The sequence below is a fragment of the Grampus griseus genome (assembly GCF_964374135.1).
Source record: "Grampus griseus genome assembly, chromosome: 9".
NCBI lineage: Eukaryota > Metazoa > Chordata > Mammalia > Artiodactyla > Delphinidae > Grampus > Grampus griseus.
The window spans coordinates 50576456-50599968 of NC_139003.1; the positions used below are offsets into that span (position 1 = coordinate 50576456).

The 23513-nt window shown below is 42.3% G+C and overlaps 2 protein-coding genes across 5 annotated transcripts in view; one reads left to right on the forward strand and one right to left on the reverse strand.

Annotated features, from left to right (window-relative positions):
* Positions 1-5617: 5617 nt before the first annotated feature.
* OSBPL3 (oxysterol binding protein like 3) overlaps positions 5618-23513 on the forward strand; it is a gene marked incomplete at its 5' end in the record, with an annotated part of 87283 nt that continues 69387 nt past the window's right edge. For all 4 annotated transcript variants that reach the window (XM_082662097.1, XM_082662099.1, XM_082662098.1 and 1 more), the window contains one exon: positions 5618-5713. In XM_082662097.1, coding sequence (XP_082518223.1) covers positions 5618-5713 — 96 coding nt within the window. The remainder of the gene's footprint in view (positions 5714-23513) is intronic.
* LOC309827290 (alcohol dehydrogenase class-3-like) lies at positions 19540-20940 on the reverse strand. The gene has a single exon (XM_082661872.1). The coding sequence runs from the start codon at positions 20908-20910 to the stop codon at positions 19786-19788; it is 1125 nt and encodes a 374-aa protein (XP_082517998.1). The 5' UTR covers positions 20911-20940; the 3' UTR covers positions 19540-19785.

A 23513-nucleotide genomic window follows, 5' to 3' on the forward strand; every position in this document is an offset into this window, starting at 1 on the left:
GAGAAATGCAAATCAAAACTACAATGAGCTATCACCTCACACCAGTCAGAATGGCCATCATCAAAAATCTACAAATAATAAATGCTGGAGAGGGTGTGGAGAAAAGGGAACCCTCTTGCACTTTTGGTGGGAATGTAAATTGATACAGCCACTATGGAGAATAGTATGGAGGTTCCTTAAAAAACTGAAAATAGAACTACCATACGACCCAGCAATCCCACTACTGGGCATATACCCTGAGAAAACCATAATTCAAAGAGAGTCATGTACCACAATGTTCATTGCAGCTCTATTTACAATAGCCAGGACATGGAAGCAACCTGTGTGTCCATTGAGAGATGAATGGATAAAGAAGATGTGGCACATATATACAATGGATTGTTACTCAGCCATATAAAGAAACGAAACTGAGTTATTTGTCGTGAGGTGGAAGGACCTAGAGTCTGTCATACAGAGTGAAGTAAGTCAGAAAGAGAAAAACAAATACCGTCTGCTAACACATATATATGGAACTTAAAAAAAAAAAGTTGTGAAGAACCTAGGGCCAAGATGGGAATAAAGACACAGCCCTACTAGAGAATGGACCTGAGGATGTGGGGAGGGGGAGGGGTCATCTGGGACAAAGTTAGAGAGTGGCATGGACATATATACACTGCCAAATGTAAAATAGAAAGCTCGTGGGAAGCAGCCGCATAGCACAGGGAGATCAGCTCGGTGCTTTGTGACCACCTAGAGGGGTGGGATAGGGAGGGTGGGAGGGAGGGAGACACAAGAGGGAAGAGATATGGGAACATATGTATATGTATAACTGACTCACTTTGTTATAAAGCAGAAACTAACACACCATTGTAAAGCAATTAAACTCCAATAAAGATGTTACCAAAAAAAAAAAGGAGTTGTTCACTTTACTGTATGTAAGTTATGCCTCAGTGAAAAATAAAGGAGGAAATAAATTATTGACCTTAGGTTGTTCAGTCTGTGAGCAGGGAAACTGTTGTATTTTGTTCAAAGCAGTAATCCTCTCGAGTTAGAGGTTGTGCATGGAAGGGTCACTGGGAGGGGTGAAAGCACCAAGGGTCTTTCATGTGTACCTGCTTTATGATCTACTACACCCCTGGATCCATGGCCTGGCCCCTGGCTAGAGTCTGTCTCCCTGCAGGGCTTTCTCTTTGCCATTTTACTTAGTCAGCTAATTGGAGTAGACGACACCAGACTTCCATGTGACTCCCCTTTGTCAGGGTCCTCTGAGGACTCCCGTCAAGGTCTTTACTGTGGTGATGCCCCCAGGCCAGCCTGCAGGGTCCCCTAGGTTGGACACAATAGATGCCTCATTCCACGTGACTGCCTTACTTCTCCAGTACCTTAGTCTTGGGCTACTGCTGCCGCCCTGTTTTAAGCATATCCTTTCCCTAGAATTTGAATTCTTTTGCCCTTTAAGCTGCCCCTGGTAATTTTGACTGAATTTCTGATGAAGCTAGGCAGGAAGGTTCTGGGGGATGAAAGAGATATATTTCCCTAGGCATAATCTTAAACTCATCTGGTGATGGATGTGGGAAGGGCTGTAGATTCTCACCCTTTCTTTTCCCAGAAGTCACAGCAGGTGGTACCTTCAGAGGCCTTAACTCAAAGTACCAATTTAAATGAGTATGGGATTTAGCCTATTCACAGCCCTGGCCTTCCTGTCCGTTGCCTGTGAAGTGAAATTTGGCAGAGTTAAAAGATGACGATCATTCTTTTAATCAACTGCCTCTAGGAGAGGATTATGGTGTTTCTGTTCTGACACAGTTTCAGAATTCCCGTGACTCTTACTTTATGGCCCCAATGCTCTTTTTTTTATCCCTTCTGCACATGTCATACACCACCTCTCAACCCCATGCTCTCATTATCAGAATCTCAGCCTTGAAACAAAACAAAACAAAAACCTTCCACACACAAGCAGAGTCCCTTTGTTGGTATTCCTCATTCACTGTGGAACCGATTGTCATAGCAATGGCTGTCCCCACAGACATTTCATCATTTGGGGTTTCCATCAGGTGTTTCTTTTTTTTCTCTTTCTTAAACAGCAACCGCCAACACTGCTATTAAACAAACTATGAATATAGCTTAACAGCCTCTCTTGGCAGTTTTTAACTAGAATGCATTTGCTTCTAATTTCAGGTACAATTAGTCATGCCTCATAAGTAAAGCTAACTTTACGAAGATGCTGGTGTTGGTTTGCTTTTAGTCTTATTTATTGTTGGATTCAGTACTCTGAATACAGAGATTTGTGTGTGAGTGTGGCGGGGGGGGGGTGGTTCTATAGAAAGCAACATGGGAATTGAGTTCTATGCCTACAGGTACCTTAATTTTATTTTCTGAGATTTTGTTATTTCTCTGCATTGTCTTGGTTTTAGTTTATGGCCTTAGCATGCTCATTATTTAAGAAGTGTTAGTGAAAGGCATAGGAGACTTGAGTACTTAATAATTAACCAAAAATTTGATATAATATTTAACTAGCTGGTTCCTGGACAGCTGTATAACATCCTTCTTTTAAAATTAGACTATGTGAACACTGAGAACCAAATGAATTAGATATAAAACTTTTTTTTTTATTGTTGTTAACATGCTTGGGAAAGTTGTAGCATTTACTTAGTGTGTCAAATAAAAGTCTGAAGGCAAAACCTAAACGTGTTAGTCACCCTTAACTCAGGGCTGTGGGTAAAGGAAGTGGTTCACCCCTAAAGAGCTACAGGGGTGGCAGCCCAGCCAACTACTTGTAAATGTAACCAGATGAGGCAGGTACCAAGTTCGGCTGCTCGCTGCTCGAAAGGCCAGTACTCAAGAGATAAGTGTTGGTGGAAAAGGAAAAGTTGCTTTATTCAGGAGGCTGGCAATCTGGGAAGGCAGTGGACTAATGTCTTAAGACCATCTCCAAGTCGCCAGTTAGGAGACAAAGGTCTTAAAGACAGTGTGAGTGACGGGGCTGCAGCGTGCATGACCAGCTCGTGCAGAATCCTCGGATTGGTTGGCATCAAGGTGAAGTTTTGAGCATCGTCCATCTTCCAGTTTCAACTGGCCTGGGATCTCCGTGCTTGAGGTCAGCAGTTTTCATCTGGTGAGGGTCTGCTTCCTGTAGAAACAACTCAGGAATGTGTGTCAGGCCTTTATATCTTTCAAGGAGCCGGGAGTTCAGCGACTGCTGATTTATGGTCTAAATTGTTACCAGTTTCCTGTCACAGCAGCTATTCTTTGTTTCTACATCTTCACATTTCCTAATCACTAACTCTTGAGCCAGCCTTTTGATACTCAGGGGAGGCCTGGGAGGCTAAGCTTTTCGGTATAAACAAGAGGCAGGCAGAGGACATGGGGAGTGCGGTCTGTCCTGAGAAGGCTCCACAGGCTCTTGCTTTGTCACTTCGATGCTCCTCACTGCTGAGGAGGCACAGCTGCAAAACAAGAAAGGGAATAAAGTTTTGGATAGAGAGGTTAATCATAAAGTCAGCAGAGAGACTCAGTTTCATAAAGGGGTCTCTGCCAATGCCCTGGTCAATCCCCTTCACCACCAGAGATCCTCGCCATCTTGGAGGTCCACACTCTGCTGTAGAGAGAATGTGGCATTGCCTCTTCAAAGCTGGCTTATGACGTGCTCCCTCCTGAGTCTTCCTAGTTCAGCTCCTGAGTTCTCTTAGGTCCCAAAGATGGAGCAGTAGCTGTTATCACCAGACCTGGCCATCAAGGCATGCTCATTTCCAGCACCAAGCTTAAAGGCCTGGGACCTAGCCTGGATTCAGTCTCTCGCCAGCTTCATGACTAGGCAACTGACTTAACTTCTCAGAAACTTGGCTTCTTCCTCTGTGAAATGCAGATAATACCCATCCCATCAGACTTTGATTAAATGAGACACTGTGTGTGGGAAATATATAGTGCTTGGCAGTAAGTAGTATGGACTCAACAAATGATCATTGATTTAATTACTAATATGCTAATAGATGGTATGGAAAATTCTGCTTTCCCCCATAGTTTTTGTCACATCATGTTATAGTTTTTTTTTTAATAAGATGTCTCCAGAAACCTTTGGTAGGACAAATTACCCACCTCTATCCCCCAAGAAACCAGAAAAGGATTTTTTTTAATTAATTAGTAAAATGCATAACATAAAATTAACTTTTTAACCACTTTCAAGTGTACAATTCAGTGACATTTAGCACTTTCACAATGCTGTACAACCATCACCATTATCTAGTTCCAGAACATTTTAATCACCATTAAAGGAAACCCCGTAGCTAGACTCCATTCCTCAAATCCCCCAGCCCCTGGCAACCACTAATTGGCCTTCTGTCTCTAATGGATTTGCCCACTCTGGATATTTCATATAAATAGAAACATACATTATGTGTTTTTTTGTGTGTCTGGCTTCTTTCATTTAGCATAATGTTTTCAAGGTTCATTTATGTTATAGCATGTATAACAGAAGTGAATAATAGTCCACTGTGTGAATATGCTGTTTTAGTCTGTTTGGGCTGCTATAACAAAATATCACAGTCTGGGTGGCTTATAAGCCACAGAAATTTATTCCTCACAGTGCTGGAGGCTAGAAGTCCAAGATGAGTATGCCAGCATGGTCAGAGGGCCCTCTTCGGGTGGCAGGCTTATCACAGTACCCTCCCATGATGGGAGGGGCCAGGAAGCTCTCGGGTCTCTTTCATAAGGGCAGTAATGCCATTCATGAGGGCTCTGCCCTCAGGACCTAACACCTCCCAAAGGCCCCACCTCCTAATACTATCTCATTGGGCATTAGGATTTCAACATATGAAGCTGGGTGGAGGTGGCGGTTGGGGGGAGGTGTAAACATCCAGACCATAGCATATATACCATATGTAGTTTATCCATGCATCAGTGGATGGACATTTGGGTTGTTTCTACCTTTGACTGTCGTGAATAAATAGCATTGTGGTGAACATTCTTGTACAAGTTTTTGTTAGAATACTTGTTTTCAGTTCTTTCGGGTATATACCTTGGAGTGGAGTTGCTGAATCATACGATAATTCTATGTTTAACTTTTTAAAAACTGCCAAACTGTTTTCAACTACGGCTACGCCATTTTGCATTCCTAGCAGCAATGCCTAAAGGTTGCAGTTTCTTCCAACACTTGTTATTTTTCAGTTTTTTGATTGTATCTATCAGGGTTGGTATGAAGTGGTATCTCGTGGTTTGGGATGGTTTTTATAGTACAGATTTTGTATGTGTCTGGACTCAAATTTTCTTACTCACGTTCTTAAGCCTATTATATTGCAAAGTTACACGAAAAACCGCCTATACATAATTTCCAATAAGAGATAGGTACAATGCGTCTTTTCTTTCACAGCCCCTGATGTGAGTAACCATCGTGGCTCTGTAATCTGTAGCGTAGATAAACCACTTGTGGGCAATCAGTGCTAATTATAGATGATGTCTGATGCCTTGTACCTTCTCTCTAATTCTTTTCTTTTTGTTTCAGGGATTTCCTCTGGGTCATCCAAAATGCTTTTAAAACATATTGGATAAAAGCTGAGCCATCTGCTTGTGTCGGACTGCCATCTCTGTGCTCCACTGTCTTCTATGGCATTTTGACTACATCAAGGCCAAGGACCTGCCGTTCATGATGAGTGATGAGAAGAGCCTTGGGGTGTCCCCCAAATTGGCCTCACCTTCAAGGAGCACAAGTAGTTGCTCTTCCAAGCAGGGAAGTCGACAGGTAAAGTTTAATGCAAATATTAAGCTGCAAATTTAAATCAAGAAGTTTGCAGATTAAAATCTGTACATTTACTTGGGAACTCCTACTTCTCAGTTTAAGAGCATTTGCTTTTAGTCATATCTTAATTATCTAAAATGAGTAAATTTTAGATAATTTTAATAATGCAGCTCGAGAGCCTACTGGGTGGGAAGAAATATATTTGTCTCTTTGGATTATTTTACTCAATCGCTGCAACCGTCCTCCAACACAGATATTGATATTCCTGTTTTCTCTGTGAGGAAGCTGAGTCAGACCAACTGAGTTATCTGCCCAAGGACACATAGCTAGTCTATTAAGTGGCAGAAACAAGAAACCAAAGCTCATTCTGTTTGAGTCCAGAGCCCACACTTTCCTTTATACCCTACTAACCAAAACAAAAAAGCTAACAATCACTTTTTCAGTGATTATAATATCCTCACGCCCTCTTCTTCCTTCACTTTACCAAACCTTTTATGACAGCTTCCAACCACAGAATGCCCCGTTATAACTTTGGGTCTCACCTGCTTTACTTCTCTAACGGGCAAGGGAAGCAAGTCAACAGAGAAGTGGTCAAAAGGAATCATGTAGAAAAAAAAAAAATTAAAAAAAAAAAAAAAAAAGGAATCATGTAGGAAGAAGAAGGAAGTGAAACAAAGGACTGAATAATTAACTCCTAAATAACTCTCAGCTAATTATATGTTGCTCCTTGATTTCCTTTCTAAAAAAATCTCTGTTAGCAGAATTTGCTGGTTTTAGATCCATGGCAGTAAATGCACATTAGTTATTATAATTCTTTAACCTTCAGTTAAGTCAAAAGAGAGTGGGCTGCCCAAAAGCTGTGGGTTTACAACCGAAGTGGTCTCGGAGCCTTTTCAGTGTCTGCTGGCTGGGTTGGCCTTGCCTTTACTCCATGGGGCGCACTGGCCTAAATTGGCTCTGAGTCCTTGGTTCCAGATTGGAAGCAACAGTCAAGCAGCCTCCCACCTCAGGCAAGTCCACATATGACGCATCACCACGGGTCTTCCGCTTCCAACGTTGCCTGGGACAGGGAGCTTGCCACCTCTCAACACTGCTTCATGGCATTAGAATCTATCATTCTAGACCAATTAGATTTTGCCATAGGGGCGTTTGGGGACCTCTCCAAGGTCTCCCCTGAGGGGTTGGGAAGAACAATTTTTTCATCACTGTTATCACTTCCTTCTGGGATTAAAAAAAAATGACTAAGGTTACTCCTTGGCTAACGTATCATGGCTCCGTGGGAGTTCTAGTTTCATGAGGGTAGCTAATCTCACCCACTTTGGCAGCTTTCCACGGGGGTGTTTCTCTCCCTAAGCCAAAAATCTGGTTGGGATTAGAGCCGAGTATGTGATCTTCCCCCAGTTCTTTGCACTTAGTAGCACCTGTTGCCATGTCCTCCTTGGATAAAGGGAGAACACATGATTCATTCAAACAGCCAGTGCTTATAACACCATAGCAACTGGAGCAGTGCAATGAATGAAATTCTAGGACTGAATACCATAGAAACTTCTTTTTGATGTGTTATTTGAAATTGATTGAGTTGGTTTTCACAGAGCTTTTATTTTTGAGGTTACATCATAAAGAGTAAGAGGAATGTGCTTGAGGCCTCACCTTTTTTCTGACTTAGAATGGGTTGGTCACTCAGCCGTTCATTCGTCAATTGGTCATCTTTTATATTTAGGATCTCTCACTTTAATTTGCATGTAATGTTGCTTTATACACATAAACACTTATTTTCCCTCTGTGCCAGAGAAGATGGAGACTTTAATAAGTTCATTCCAGCTTTAGCCTGAGTCTAGTTATAAAGCCAGGTTTAATTTTCAGGAACCATTTTCTTATTCAATCCACTTTCCCATCCTTCTGTCAAAGAAAGGTGTTCGGTCGCAGGACTGGCTCAGCTTTTCCCTCTGTGTTGTCTACCTCGGCAATCCAGGTCCATCCCACATCACACACTGTCCCAAGACTGTCTTTTAGTTTCTGAACGTGCCACAGAGGTACAGGGACCTTGGAAGTTCTTACTTCATGGCTCTTAGGGAACACAGCCATATCCAGGGGTCTCTTGGATGCTAAATGTAGCGACCATGCTGTGTTTCCAGTCACTTTGCTGGAAGGTACAAGTTCACCATTTAAAACTTCAAGATTTATATGATTTATTTAATTTGAGGAATGTTCAAATATAACCAATGAAGATAATCTGTGCAAAAACCTACTTGTTTTTAAAGCTCCAGATTAAAGTCATTTTTAGGTTCATTCCATCTGGAGGAGATAAGTCTGATGTTAAGTTTATTGACCATCTTCCTTAATGCTAGTTTTTCTCACAGACTTTGGAATTATAGTTTAGGGTGCCATCTTGAGCCTGCTTTCCCTGTGTCCTTTCTCTGCACTCACCTGTGATTTTCTATGACCTACTTCCTACTTCTGATGACCCCAGCCCAGAGCCAAGTCTGATATTTGCAGCTGGGGCCTCTGTTCCACATCAACCAGGAGTATATAAGAGCCACCATCAGGCCAGCGTGCAGCATGGCCAGGTCCTGGTTGTGAGACTGTCTGCATCCCACCGTCAATCTGGATAGGCAGATTTTTAAAGCCTCCTTTCATCATGGTGTGGGGCTTCCCCCTCCACATTCTCTGATTTCCAGCAATAAGCTAGCTCAGATCCCAGCCTTTTCCTGGGGATATTTGTAGCTTCATTAGCCCACTGAAGTAGGACTCCTGGATGCCTCTGTCTGCAGTATCCTTTGCATTTCTATTTTGTGTCTTATCCATGAGATTGAATCTTGTTTTGTTTTGTTTTTTTCCAAATCACACAGACATATCAAAAAAAAACCCCTACATGTTTATATTTTTATATATTTTTGCTGTTTGGAGCTTGTGAGGTGACAGGGAAGGGGCACTAAATGCATAAACTTAGGGTACAACCTTGGCTGAAAGACTTGGTCTTCTGGAGTCATTTTCGTTGAAATTCTCATCCACCATTGCCAGGTGACATTGGTTCTCTGTACTCTAGCCACACTGGCTTTCTTTCACTTCCTCGCACTGATTTGCCCTTGTCCTTGTTTCTTGAACTGAACTTGAACTTGTTTTTCCTATCCCAGAGCCTCCTCATGTAAATCTCTAGCAGCCCTCATTTGTGTGTGGATACTCCCCTTTCCAAATATCTGTGTTAGAAGAGCTTGCTTCCTTAATGGACAAAATGATGAGACCTGGGTGTTACGTGTGATCTGTGTTTTTCATTTCTACAAATTGAACCTAAGACAAAGTTTACACCTTACAGCCTTGAAAACCCAAGAAGGGTGCTGTCATCTTTTAACTTAAATACTAGGGCTTTTGAAATTTTAAATATGCTATGCCTCATTTTGTCAATGTGGAAACAGCCTTTAAATATAATTTTATCAAGATAATTTTAGGAGGAAGGTATGCCTAGTGATTAGAGCTTGAACTCTCCAACCTTGCTTCCACTCAATAATTCTGTAGCCTTAAACTCTCTAAGCCTCAGTTTTCTCATCAATAAAATTGGAATAATAATAGTTCTTTTCTCATACGATTATTGTGAGGATTAGAATTAAAGCATTTAATGTAGGGTCAGACTCATAGTAGGTGCTGAGTTAATATTAACATTTATTTTTATTATTATAGTTAACATTAATTTGAATTTCATTCCTATATGTGGAAAACCTAAATTTTCGTAGTGAGTAGGTGTATTTTTGCCCCCAGAAACTTTGGCAGGCATCATACGTGTACCAACCCATACCTTGTTAGTGTTGTACAAAGGTCCACAAAACTATACAATGTATATATGAATGTATACTTTAAAATGTATCTTACTTTATACATATTAACAAAGTACTTTTAGGGAAGAATGTTTAATATATGAGCTACATTTGATATCTTGAATATAGGACATAACCTGTACCTAAAGCAAGTGGAAAAAGTGTTAAATTCGTTTATTTGTTTGCTTGTTTATTTTGTTGTGTGAGATCTTAGTTGCGGCTTGCATCTCCTTAGTTGTGGCACGTGGGCTCCTTAGTTGCGGCTCACTGGCTCCTTAGTTGCGGCACTTGGGCTCCTTAGTTGTGACACACAAACACTTAGTTGCAGAATGCATGTGGGATCTAGTTCCCTGACCAGGGATTGAACCCAGACCCCCTGCATTGGGGTTGCGGAGTCTTATCCACTGCACCACCAGGGAAGTCCCAGGCGTTAAATTCTTATCCCATTCTGTTCTGCTGGGTTTTGTCCTTGCATGAGTGTCCTTGTATGTCCTTTCCCCATGCATTCACTTATCTATTGGTAGTAGCTGCTTAGAGCATTGTGTTGAGAAGGATTCTGCAGTTGAGTCTGGGTTCAGTGGGAAAGAGTGCCGTGTTTTCAGTAACGGCTCATGGGCATACACAGGGTGAGTGGCAGCATGGGTGCCACATTTGTCACCCCTTAGTGCTATTAGAGGGCTGAAATAAAGAGAAAGCTGCTACAGTCTTTATATTCTGCTGTGGGAGGAACTTCTGGCAAGTGAAGTTCACCTCAGTTCTTCATTTTCTACTTCCTTTGCAGGGACGTCATGAGAGGAAATTTAGTATTTTCACTGGCTAAAAGCCATTGAAGCTCATTGGAGAAAGGTCCTCTGTAAATTTAAGAAACAATTACTGATGAGCTCCCTTTACTTTGGCAAATTCTGGAGCCAGAAGTGAGATGTCCTTGTTTCAAGAACACTGATACACTGCACAAGAAGTAGATCTCTTTGAAATAGACCATCCTTTAGATATAGCACCTTTACTGGATAGGAATCTATTCTCCTTGCAGGAAATCTCCAACTAAAGGAACCCAGCTTACACAGAGAATAGGTTGTTGGTCCCTTCTGACTGTCTTCATCACACCCCATTCCTTGTAGTGTTCTAAGTCAGTCTTTGCTTCACTTTTCTTCCCCATCCCAGGCTTTGGCTCAGCTATCCCCTTTAGCTAGATTAAATCATATGAAACTGTTCTGCCCTTTTGAATTTTGCGATTTTCTTGAAAAGAATCTTCATCTATTGCTTTAGCCCTTTAAAAATAATTTTTATAAAAAATAATATATGCTCTCTGTAGATCATTTCCAACATACATGCAGTCTATGTGAATTGCAATACTTTAGTTTTAAGTGGCTGCTTGATAGGTCAAGTAAAGTGAAGCTGAGAATGACCGTTGGTTGTGGAGGTCACTGGTGACATTGCCGGGTGGTTTCCTTGGAGTGGTGGGCATGAAAGTCTGGTTTAAGTCCATTCATGAGAAAATAAGAACAGAGGAAGAGGGTACCCCAGTTCTTCCAGGCACCAGACAGGAATTGAGAGAGGCCTTCACAAATGTTCTGTTTGGGAACCTTCAGTTTGGCTAATGCCATGCCTAACACAGCCCTGTTCTCTCCTCTCTTTTGATTAATTCATTGGTTTGAAAGAGTGTGTGGTTCTTTGAGTCCTGGGTCCTATTTACACATCTTCTGAGCTCTCATGGCACTGGCACGGGGCTTTGCACATGGCAGATGCAAATTACTGGGCTGAGTTTGCTGCACAGCAGCAGCAAATATCCCTCTATCGAGGGCAGGTTGAAATGCATGGGCAGGTACATGTGGAGAATGAGAGCAAAAAGCCACAAATTCCCCAGCTCCCTCACTCCGGAGACAGACATATGAGGATTTCAAAAAATGAACAGAAACCTCTCCATTTGAGTTTTTCCTGGAAAATGATGAAATCCCTAAATACTTTCTAAACCTGGGGTCTCCAGACAGACTGCTCTGTTGGACAGTATGGAACAGAAGTAATGACTGTCTTCGTTTTAACTGACCTGTATTCACACTGGCTCTGCTTTTTGCTAACTGGACGACCTTGCCATGTTGTAGAAAACCTCTTAGGCTTGGTTCTTCAGCTGTGAAATGTAGATAATTTTGCTTCCTTTTGCAAACTAAATGAAATAATAAATACAGAGTACCTGGGCTGCACATGGTAGACATTCGGTAAGTGTGGATTAAATGAATGAATGAATAAGCATGTGGTTGCTAGGTAGAAAGACTGCAATTCACAAAGCTCTATACATATATTAAGTAGGTTAAGGGATGTCTAAGTGGGAGAGAGAATTGCTATTTCAATACCTGTAAAATATGAGTAATTTCCTCTTGTCTTTTTCCCACTGCCCCTTACATTTCCTTCCTAGAACTTTCAAAGTAACGCATTTCAGAAGCCAGACTGTGCTAGAGATGAATGAATAGGTTTTGCCTTTTTTGAAAGAGTTCTATATGCCATAATTTTTATTTCTTCAACCAATATCCATTGAGAACCTATTAGTAAGAGACCATGAGCAGGGAGATGTGAAGCTACTAAGAGGATAGGACAGCTGAACACGGGAGATGTGAAGCTACTAAGGATAGGACAGCTGAACACATCACTACAAATAAGAAATCAACTTTGATTGGGAAGACTGTGGATTGTAAAGAGAGCATGGTTTCCGTTCTTTTTTTTAATTTGCTGTGTAAGTCAGAAATCTGGAACTGAATCCTTCCAAAATAATTAACAAGTGCTTCTCTCATTACTGCAGGGGATTTGAAATGGAGAGGTCTCCATACAATTATGCAATTTGTTCTTGTCACCCTCTTGTCCCTGGGGCAATCTGAGGTGGCCTTTGAGCTCTCCCAGGGTCACCTGATGAGAATTTATTTATGCAGACTCTTAGATTATGCTGTACTCCAGGGAGCCCAGGGTGGCTGGGCTTGCTGCCAGAACCCATAAGACACAGGAGCTGAATGGGAGAGAATTTGCCAGAAAGAGTGAATTAAAGCTATAATGTTCAGGTGTTTATAATTTCAGCTCTCTGGGTGTTGAAAATATGTAGTTCCCTTTATTTCTTTTAATTCATTGTGTCTTTAGACACTGAGATTTACCAGCTGCCTTTTGTAAGTATGGGCTGAATAAACACCACGATAAAGACCCGTCAAGGAAGAGTGGCTTGGGAATGGCATGGCTGTGTCACATTGTTCTATGATGGTCACAGAAGTTGCTTGAGAGCCAGATAGCCTGAGTTTAAATCTTGGGCTGTTTATAAGCTGTTTGACCTTGAGCAAGGCCCTTAATCCCCCTGTGCCTTGTGTCACGTAAGGTTGTGACAGTTGCTTCAGTTAGAAGAGAGCCAGCATGTAGTGTTATGTAAGTGTTTGACACATAGTAGTGTTATGTAAGTGTTTGACACATAAGCCATTCACCTTCGAGAAGCAGGAGTCCCAGGAGCCCTCAAGCAGTACCACATGGTGACTGCTTCCCTGTTTCATCCTATGCAGAGGCAGACGGCTTGGCTTCTGTCTAGGCTGCTCTGAAAAGAGTCAGCAAGGGACTCTAGAAGTTAACAAGCATCTGATAGCACCTTTGCAGCTCATAAGATCCTCTCCTACTCTCCTTTGGAGTCTCAAAACAATCCAACGAGGTCTGTATTTTTTCTACACTTTAGAAAGAAAACAGGGCCCAATTAACTGCTGGTTTAGAGTCAACACAGCTAAGAAGTGGTAGAGGGTCAGGCAGCCATCTATTTGAAGAACACTAGGTTTCTTTAGATGCTAGAAAGCTTCTTTAGAAGTTAATTCAAGTTCCACGTGCCCTATGTACAAATGATTGTTGTTTAAACACACCTCCAGAAGCCAACACTCTGTGAATGCAGGGGCAAGAGGAACACAGATGAGGGAAGCAGCCATAAGGATCCCCCAGGTCTGTTTGTCCAGAGCTGTTATTTTTCTCGTGGCTCCAACAGAGAAAAATAATTAACTATATAGTTCCATCTTAGTTTTTCAGATCCCCCCCCTTTCTGAGCCTTTTATTTCTCCTTACTGCCTACCTTTTGGTCACACCTATGGTTGTGACATTATGCACTGAAAGTAGGAAGGGCAAAGACCCAGCACTCAATTCTCAATATATTTCTACTCTGAGTAAGTCTTGTAAAGAAAAAAACAAACATTTGATACAGGAAGAAATGAAAACTTCAGCTAAAATGATGTATTTGAATTGTCAGGGTTTGCTTGTCGCTTTGCATGTCTACAAATGACAGCTGCCTTCCACACTCTGAAGGGCACAAGAAACCAAACTCTTAAAACACTTCTGGAAGTCACTGATCCATCCAAACTGTTCTGCAATTCCAGAATAACACACATAGCAAATATATTTTGGTGGGTTTTAGAAACACTAGTTTGATAGAAACTACATGGATACCTTAAGAGAATCAGCGTATTTATTCACGGTTGGCATTGGCCATAGTGCAGGATACAGCAAGGCAGAACCGATGCAGATGCTTTTGTTGAGAGCACAGCTTACTAGCTTTGCAGTTACTAGATGTTTTTCTAGGAGCTATAGATGCAAATGTGAACCAAAGGGGCTCAACAGTTCTTTCCCAGGGAGGGGAAAGTCTGAGTCTACTTAAGTGATGTGATGCTATTAAAATATTGATACTAAAGGCCGAGAAGTGACAGTGTAAGTAGGACCTAGGCAAAACAGGAGACTTCCCTGGAATAATCCGACATCTCTCTAAGGTCCTCTACACCCTGGCCCTACCATCGAGTCCAGCTGTGTCTCCCTCTGCACCTCTACACAAGATCCCACCACAACCAAAATCACCTCCTCTCTATTCTCACTCCAGATGAGTCGATTTCCTGGCAGTCTCTGGCCTAGTGGTCCCTCTTGCCCTGTGTAGTAGGCTGAATGGTCCCCCCACCCCCAAAGATATATCTACATCCTAGTCCTTGGAACCTGTGAAGGTTACCTTATTTGGTAAAAGATGTAATAAATTTAAGAATCTTGAGATGAGGAGAACGTCCTGGATTAGCCGGGTCAGCCCCAAGTTCAGTGACCGGTGTCCTTATAAGAAACACACAGAGAGAAGACAGACGCGGAGGAGAAGGTGATGTGTGTGAAGACGGAGGCAGAGATCTGGGTGATGGGAATACGAGCCAAGGAACGCCAAGGCCACCAGAAACCGGAAGGGGCAAGGAACGCTATTATAGACCGAATGTTTGTGTCTGTGCCCGCCCCACCCCAGTTCATATGTTGAAGCCCTGACCTCCAATATGATGACATTTAGAGGTGGGGCCTCTGGGGGGTAGTTAGGTTCAGATGAGGTCATGAGGGTGATGCCTTCATCCTGGGATGAATGCCCTTATGAGAAGAGGACAGACGACAGAGCTTCTTGCTCTTAGGCGTGGAGGAAGAGCAGACAGCGGGAAGGCAGCTGTTTACAGGTCAGGGAGCGGGTTCTCACCAGGAACCGAATCTACCAGCACCTTTATCTTGGACTACCCTCCCAGTCTGTGGTATTTGTTACAGCAGCCCAAGTAAAGACAAACACATTCTCCCTTAGAGTCTCTGGAGGGAGCATAGCTCTGCTAACGCCTTAATTTTGGACTTCTGACTTCCAGAACTGTTAGAGGATAAATTTCTGTTGCTTTAAGTCACCAGCGCTGTGGTAGTTTGTCAGGGTAGCCTCAGAAGCCCTGCTTTCTCACACTGTGTCAGTTTTTCTTCGTATCCCAGTTCAAGTCATTTCACTAAGGTGGATCCAGCCCTATGTGAGATTGTGCCTGCCCTGGAACAGGAGTCTGTAGCAGGTTTATGTGAGACTCGCATCCGGCATTTACAAGCTTTCAACCGTGTGGTGTCTCTATTTTTAACGTACGTTAACTGTTTGAAGGCCAGCATTTGGTTTCACATCTTCGCATCTCCAGTACCTATATGGTGCTAAGCCTTAGACCTTTGAGTTAGAGACTACCCTGTTAAATAGAAGCTCAGTTATAACTAGAATATAACCTACATAACACAAAAGCCATTCCTTTTTTGATTCATGAGGCTCTCCGGGATCTTAATCTGTTGCTAGGTTCTCATGATGAGAACCAGTTATTCTTATAGAGAGGTGAAAGAAAGTCACTGATGATTTGGATCAAGGATAAGAATGTTTATTTTTTATTTTTTTGCGGTACGCAGGCCTCTCACTGTTGTGGCCTCTCCCGTTGCAGAGCACAGGCTCCGGACGCGCAGGCTCAGCGGCCATGGCTCACGGGCCCAGCCGCTCCGCGGCATGTGGAATCCTCCCGGACCTGGGCACAAACCCGTGTGCCCTGCATCGGCAGGTGGACTCTCAACCACTGCGCCACCAGGGAAGCCCAATACTACTCATTTTTAATTTGTTTTTGGGGAGCCTTTATCAGCCAATATTTTATTTTCTTTTATTTCATTTTATTTATTTTTATTATGATAACACTTAACACGAGATCTATCTTAACAAATTTTTAAGTGCACAATACAATAGTATTGTTAACTGCTGGCACAATGTCGTAAGCAAATCTCTAGAACTTACCTCGCATAACTGAGACTTTATACCCAGTTAACAGACATGAGGTTACGATATAAGATTTAGAAGGGAGCCCAAGCTCATTTATCCTGACCTCCTTCCTAGTCTAGGAATCCCTCTGCAGCACCTATGCCAGCCTCTCACAGAGTTCCCCAGTGACTAGGGAACGTACTCGTTCATAGCCCTTGTCGTTTCTGTTATTTTTCATAGCACTGACTATTATCAGACAATCATCCTTTATGCAGAGGTAGAGTCCAGGGCCTTATAATTCTCACCCACTGGCCCTGGTTTTACCCTCAGAGCCTACTGAGTCAAATCCCAGTTCTTCAAGGCAGGCTGGTCTCCTAGAGTGTGGCTGCTTGGAGTGGTTCTGTGGTCCAGCAAAAGCAGCAGCCTCACCTGTGCAGGTGCAGAAGCCCAGGCCTCGCCCCAGCCCTACGAACCTGAACTCTGTGTTTTGACAGAATCTTCAGTGATTGGTACGTTACAGTTGAGAAGCACTGCGTTAGATTGCATATCCACCCCACCCCCACTCTGTTCTTTTCATTTTTCTTTCTGTCAGGTTTGTTGGTGTTCAAAAACTCTGAGTTGAGGAAGAAACAATTGACAAGAAGCAACAACTCCAAGTGTCAGTGATTGAAATATAAGTCCAGAATTGGTCTGACATCAGTTAAAGCTATCGTTATATTAACTGGAAATCTGTTGGCAAGCATTTCCATGTGTTTCTAATACAGTCATAAAAGATGACATTGATGATCCTGAGGCTTTAGAAGATTACACATGCCTTTAAAGTCATGTTAAATCGTGTTCCATGTGATTTAATGCTGGGGACTGCCTTGTGACTTTTAAAAGCCTGATAAACAGACTAAATAAATAATCAGAACAGCCCACTTTCCAGTCATGGCAGACAGAGGCAACCACAAAACTTCCGTTCACGACACTCTTCAGCTGCAGGAAGTATTTAAAGTTTTAAATCGTTTTCTATTTTTGACACCACTGTAAGGGCAGTGACTGAGAACCCAGCATTTGAAAGGTGCAGAGGAGACGTATGCTGTGGAAACAGCTGTACTGGAGGGAAGCGCTTTCAGTTTGTGCACTCAGCAATATGGAAATGAACTTTGCCAGCTCATGAGCATGAATAAATCCTTAGTTGCCTTTCCCACCACAAAGCAGCTTTCTATATTTGGCACTTTTAGATGTTCAGTGAAACAGACTGAATTTAATGCCAGATGACAGCGCCAGACTGTCTTCAGTTAAACTCAAGCAAAGACCTTTAGAAGCCGCTTCCCCCTACCCTGTCCTGTTTCTCTCTCCACCTGATATTCATGGGGAGCTTTAAGCCTGACGCCCCCAGGGCAGATATCAGCCCAGCTGTGTTGGGCTAAGTCAGCAGGGCCTGATCTCCCCTGGGCCCAGGTCCACCTGCACTGTGTTTCTCAGGGCGCTCAGCTCAGGGTGCATGTCCTCCTTCTGGGTCACTGGTATGTGAAGCATAGTAGAAGCCACTTCCTGCCACCCGGTGCCTTTAGACGAGAGAAAGTGACATCTCTGCTTTCTTCTGTCCTGAGTACCAGTTCACTCCAATCCAGCACATATTATTAAAGTCCCTGACCCCAAGGGCTCTGTGAGGCCCTTTTTTATAGCCTCTTGCTCCTCAGACTTATTCGTTCAGCAAATATTTATTTAGGGCGCCTATGTCACAGGTAGTGAGGTGATAAGAAATCAGCCTCAGTCTCTGTCCTCACGGTACCCACCTTCTAGCTAGGGAGACAGAGAGTGCAAGTGAGGTCTGCAAGTGCTGAGGAGGGAGAGAATTTCTGCCCCAAGGAGGAGGTGGTGTGGGGCTAGGTGAGAATTCACCAGGCTGAGAATAGGTGGGGCAGATGTTCCAGATGTAAGACAGCGAATGAGCAAAGACTTGGCAACATTAAAATGCACAGGCTGATTTCCCGCCCCAGTTCAGGGGGATGCAGGATGGGAGACGTGGCAGCTGTGCTCAGGATCCCAGCCTTGCTTGTCTCTATCTGTAGGGCAGGGCTTCGTGACTCCTTCAGATGGCTTCTGATCTTGGACTTAGCCACCTCCGTCCCCCTGCCCCATGGCATTTACTCTTTGTTCATCATCAGAATGTACATATTTAAATTACAGTAGAATATACAATGTGCTGTAATATGTAGCAGAATGATTGAAAATATCGACTTTGTAGTCAGGTGACTTTATAGCATGGGGAAAGTTACCTATTCTCTCTTCCTTGGTTTCCACATTCCAAAAACACTGGTTTCCAGGAAGACTGAGAGGGGATGAAAGTTAAGGGAGGAGTATTTTAGGGAAGTGAAACTATTTTGTATGTTATTGAAATGGTGGATATATGACATTATGCATTTGGCAAAACTCATAGAACTGTATACCACAAAGAGTGACTCCCTAGTGTAAACTATGGACTTTACTTAATAATGATGTATCATATTGGTTCATCTGTTTTTTAAAAAATGTGCCACATCAGTGCAAGATGTTAATAACAGAGAAAACTGTGTGTGGCGAGAGAGGAAGTGTATGGAACTTTTTGTAATTTCAATTTTCCTATAAACCTAAAAGTGCTCTAAAAATAGTCTATTAGTTTTAAAAATGTAAAAAAAAAATGAAGGTGCAATAAAGACATTTAAAAAATATACTAATAAATCCAACCTTGCAAGATTGTGAAAAGATTAAGCGCAACAATGTACACGTGGTGTTTAGAACACTTCCTGATAGATGATAAGTAGTAACATTATTAATAATGTTAGCTATTGTAATTGCTTATTAGTTTGGTCAACATATTTATTCATATCTACCATGGACCATTTTTTTCCCTCCAGTTTTATTGAGATATAATTGACATACAGCACTGTGTAAGTTTAAGGTGTACAGCATAATGATTTGACTTATATACGTCATGAAATTATCATCACAATAAGTTTAGTGAACATCCATCATCTCAGATAGATTCAAAATTAGAGAAATAGAAACAAATTTTTTCTTCCTTGTGATGAGAACTCTTAAGATTTATTCTTTTTTTTAAAAATTTATTTATTTTACTTATTATTTATTTTTGGCTGTGTTGTGTCTTCGTTGCTGCACGAGGGTTTTCTCTAGTTGCGGCGAGCAGGGGCTACTCTTCATTGCCGTGAGCAGGCCTCTCACTACGGTGGCTTCTCTTGTTGCGGAGCACGGGCTCTAGGTGCACGGGCTTCGGTAGCTGTGGCTCAAAGGCTCTAGAGCGCAGGCTCAGTAGTTATGGTGCACGGGCTTAGTTGCTCCGTGGCATGTGGGATCTCCCCAGACCAGGGTTCGAACCCATGTCCCCTGCATTGGCAGGCAGATTCTCAACCACTGAGCCACCAGGGAAGCCCAGGATTTATTCTTTTTTTTTTTTTTTTTTTTGCAGAAGTTCCTTTTATTATTGTTAAAAATATTCCTTAATGAGCCAGCAATTATTTATGTGAAGAAGAGTCCAGAAAACAGACTTACGACAGTATTAGCCTTGTCCTTGATTAGACGTTTATGAATTTATACACAAAACATTATTCCCCAGAGTCAGTTAATGAAGGTCTAAGAAGCTGTGAACTTGAAAGAGCTCCTTCCTGCTTGTCTGGCTGCTCCACTCAGACCACAAGACTTAGTTACAAGGATGGAAGAATTTTTCTCTTTGGAATTTAAAGCTTTACAACAGTTCGGATGCTCTTTCCTGCATGCATCAGTTCAAAAGCTGCGTTAATTTGGTCAAAAGGCAAATTGTGAGTCACAAATTCATCAATCTTTATTTTTTTGGACATATATTCGGACACAAACTTTGGGACGCGTTCTACACTCTTCCATCCTCCAAAGGCAGTGCCTTTCCACGTGCGGCCTGTTACCAGCAGGAATGGACGAGTGGTAACTTCTTCACCTGAGGCAGCTACTCCAACCACCACGCTGACGCCCCAGCCTTTGTGGCAGGCCTCCAGCGCTGCTCTCATGACTTTCAGGTTACCAATACACTCAAAGGAACAGTCCACTCCCCCATCAGTCATCTCAACGAGCACTTCCTGGATAGGTTTACTGAAGTCCTGGCGGTTAGTACACTCAGAGGCCCCGAACTCCTTAGCCCTTGTGAATTTATCTTTATTGATGTCCACAGCAATGATCCGGGATGCACCAGCCACCTTACAGCCCATGATAACTGCCAGTCCAACTCCTCCCAGGCCAAAGACGGCACAAGTAGAGCCAGGCTCCACCTTGGCAGTGTTCACAGCAGCACCATAACCGGTTGAAATGCCACAACCCAGAAGGCAGACTTTATCCAAAGGGGCTAAAGGATCAATTTTAGCAACAGAGATATCGGCCACAACTGTGTATTCAGAAAATGTGCTGGTTCCCGTGTAATGTAAAATTGTCTTTCCTTTACAAGTAAATCTGCTAGTGCCATCTGGCATGAATCCTTTCCCTTGAGTGACTCTTACCTTCTGGCAAAAGTTCGTTTTAGGATTTAGACAGAATTTGCACTCTCCACACTGTGGGATGTAAAGTGGGATGACAGTGTCACCTGCCTTCAGCTTAGTAACTCCTTCACCAACACTTTCCACAATTCCAGCACCTTCATGTCCCAAGATCACTGGAAAACTCCCTTCAGGATCAGCCCCACTCAGGGTATAGGCGTCAGTGTGGCAAACTGCAGTGGCAATAATCTTAATTCGAACTTCATGAGCCTTTGGGGGTGCCACCGCTATCTCCTCTATGGAGAGAGGCTTTCTAGCCTCCCAGGCAACCGAAGCCTTGCATTTGATAACCTGGCTCGCCATCTCCTCGGATTCCGGTCAGCGCGAAGTGAGGACTCGGGAGGGGCCCCACCGCAATGAAAGATCCCAGGATTTATTCTTAACCACTTTCATGTACTATGCACTATTAAGTAGTGAACAAGACAGAAAAGGTTCCTGCTTTCATGGGGCTAGAAAGTATTCAATCATTTTATCTTTTTGTTGTTTATATTTTTGTATTTATATATTGTTTCAATCTACCCCACTGGATAGTGTTTCCTGAGGCACTATTCTTTTGTGTTTTGAATGGCAGCCTGCCTAGAAGTGTGGATACATTTTAATATCTCCTTGTTGACCAACCATCCAGTGCCATTTACTTGGTTTGAGACCTTAATCTATGTTCTTTGTTTGAGACCCCAACAATTAATATAAACCCAGGAGAATTATTTTCTTTCTTACTATATACTCAGTTCTTTGCTGGGGTTCTAAACAACTTAAAAAGATGGCCTCTACAACTGTTTGGGGACAGAAGAGCAAAGCACTGGGGATAAAAATGGAAAAAAAATTTATAAAATACTAAACTACCTGGTCATGGACAGCAATACTACTATCATTTACAGGAATACATGATTGATGTCGTTTGGGTAACTTAGGAATTTCATGGAAAGAGAAAACTGAACTAAAATCTTGAAGCATTTGTATGGGTGGAAAAGTACAAGAGAAGATTCTGGGAGCTTGGAAAAATACAAGTAAACCACAGCAGTGGAAATGACAAATATTATGTTGTATTCATTTTTACACTGCATGGAGAGTAGGACCTAGTGAGGTCCCATAAATGATTGTAGAAGTGGGGAGTCTTGGGAAATCAGGTTTGATGAGATCGGCGGGTGGTGGCGGGGAAACAGAGGAGAAGGGACATGGAAGATACACATTTTGAAGATGAAACTAACAGGACTGACTTATAATAATCAAGCCCTTACAGTTTCAAAGTGATTTCACTATATTGTGTCCTGGTCTGGCATTCCTTCTCACAGAATTGGTGTCGGGATCAGCAGTGGCTCTTAACTCCATCGTACCAATGTCCCCTTTTTATGACCAGTATTTCAGTGAAGGCTTTACTCTCCTCAAATGAAATTCATTATTTTAATATAATTGCCCACATAATTTTGAAAATATCAACATAACACTTTACTGTGAATAAAGGAAACTTCAGAGAAGTGGTTAAAGTATACATTATAATATGTAAAAGCCCAGACATGACTATACCAGAAGACATAACGAAGTGGTCAGATACACCTATATGTGGGGTGACAGCTACTAATGCAGAGCCATAGAGATGTGTTAATAACTCACATACCGCAAGTGGCACGGGCTTCAGTGACACGATTCTGCAAAATGGTGGGTGACTCTTGCTAAAGTCCCAAACAGGAGGAAGTACAGTCTTATCTCAATTATTCAGTAGTTGCATTCCCAAGAATTCAGAGTGTGTTAAAAACCATGCAAAAATACTTTGGTAAGTACATGAAACAGAGTTAAGTTCTGTGCTCGAATAATTATAAACGGGTTTCATCTATGAAAATGTCTCTTGGCACTTTGGAAAATCTTGCGGATGTGGGACAACTTCTATATTGTGCAAGACTGAGACATTTCAGGACATCTAACATTCCTGGTCCCTAGCCATTAGATGCCAGAGACCAACCCCCCACCCCATCACTGTGACAACTAAAAGTGCCCCCAAGGTTTCACAGCCTGAGAGAAGAGTACCCACTGAGAACCACTGGCTGGATGCTGGCTCTTAGGTTTCAGCCTCATGACTCAAGGACGGTGACAGATAAGGAAGTTGGGAGGGGGAGGATTTGGATGTTGAGCCAGAAAAGGAGTTGGGTGCAGTGCTTTCTTCCTCAGTCAAGGAGAGCCTTCACTTTCTTAAATTCTTCAAATCTGGCTCTTCCAACCTCGTAAGAGTTTCAAGTTCTGAGCCCAGATAGAAGATAAAGTGAGGGAAAAAAGATGATATTTCGTAGTACTAAGTGCAAACCCTGTTTGACTTATTTACCTTAAGAGCCAAGAAACCGAGTCTAATCCCCTGCCCTCCACATTGGCTCATTGGTAGGCATATACTGTGTCTCAAGAGTTCAGGAGAAATCTAGTTCTAACACGAATCCTTGAAACATTTTTGAGATTTAAGCCTTGTTATCCTTTAAACTATAGGTGTGATCTCATTCCATTTGTTTTTCAGTTTTGTAAAGTATGCAATAACGTCTAATCCCTCTTGGCATTTGCATTTTGCACAATTGAATGTCTTCAGCAGATGTGCACGATGGTCTAGTATTAGCACTCTGCCTGTTGCCTTTTGCTTGGGAGTCTTAAACAAATCAAAAGGGCTTGATTTTCTTAGAGTACTTTTTAGAAGATTTCAAGCCTTAGATTTTCATTTAACAGTGATAACACACACACACCTTCTTTCACAAATGTGAATGTGCTGTATTTGATTTGTAAATAGTCATTTAGCCCAAAGATATTGGGCATACTTCAAATGCAAGCCAGTGAATGATATTCCAAGAACATAAATCTGTTTGCAGCCTTATTCCAGGACCAAGTTTATCCGTTTGTCAATCAGATGCATACTAGTCACAGGATAACACGTT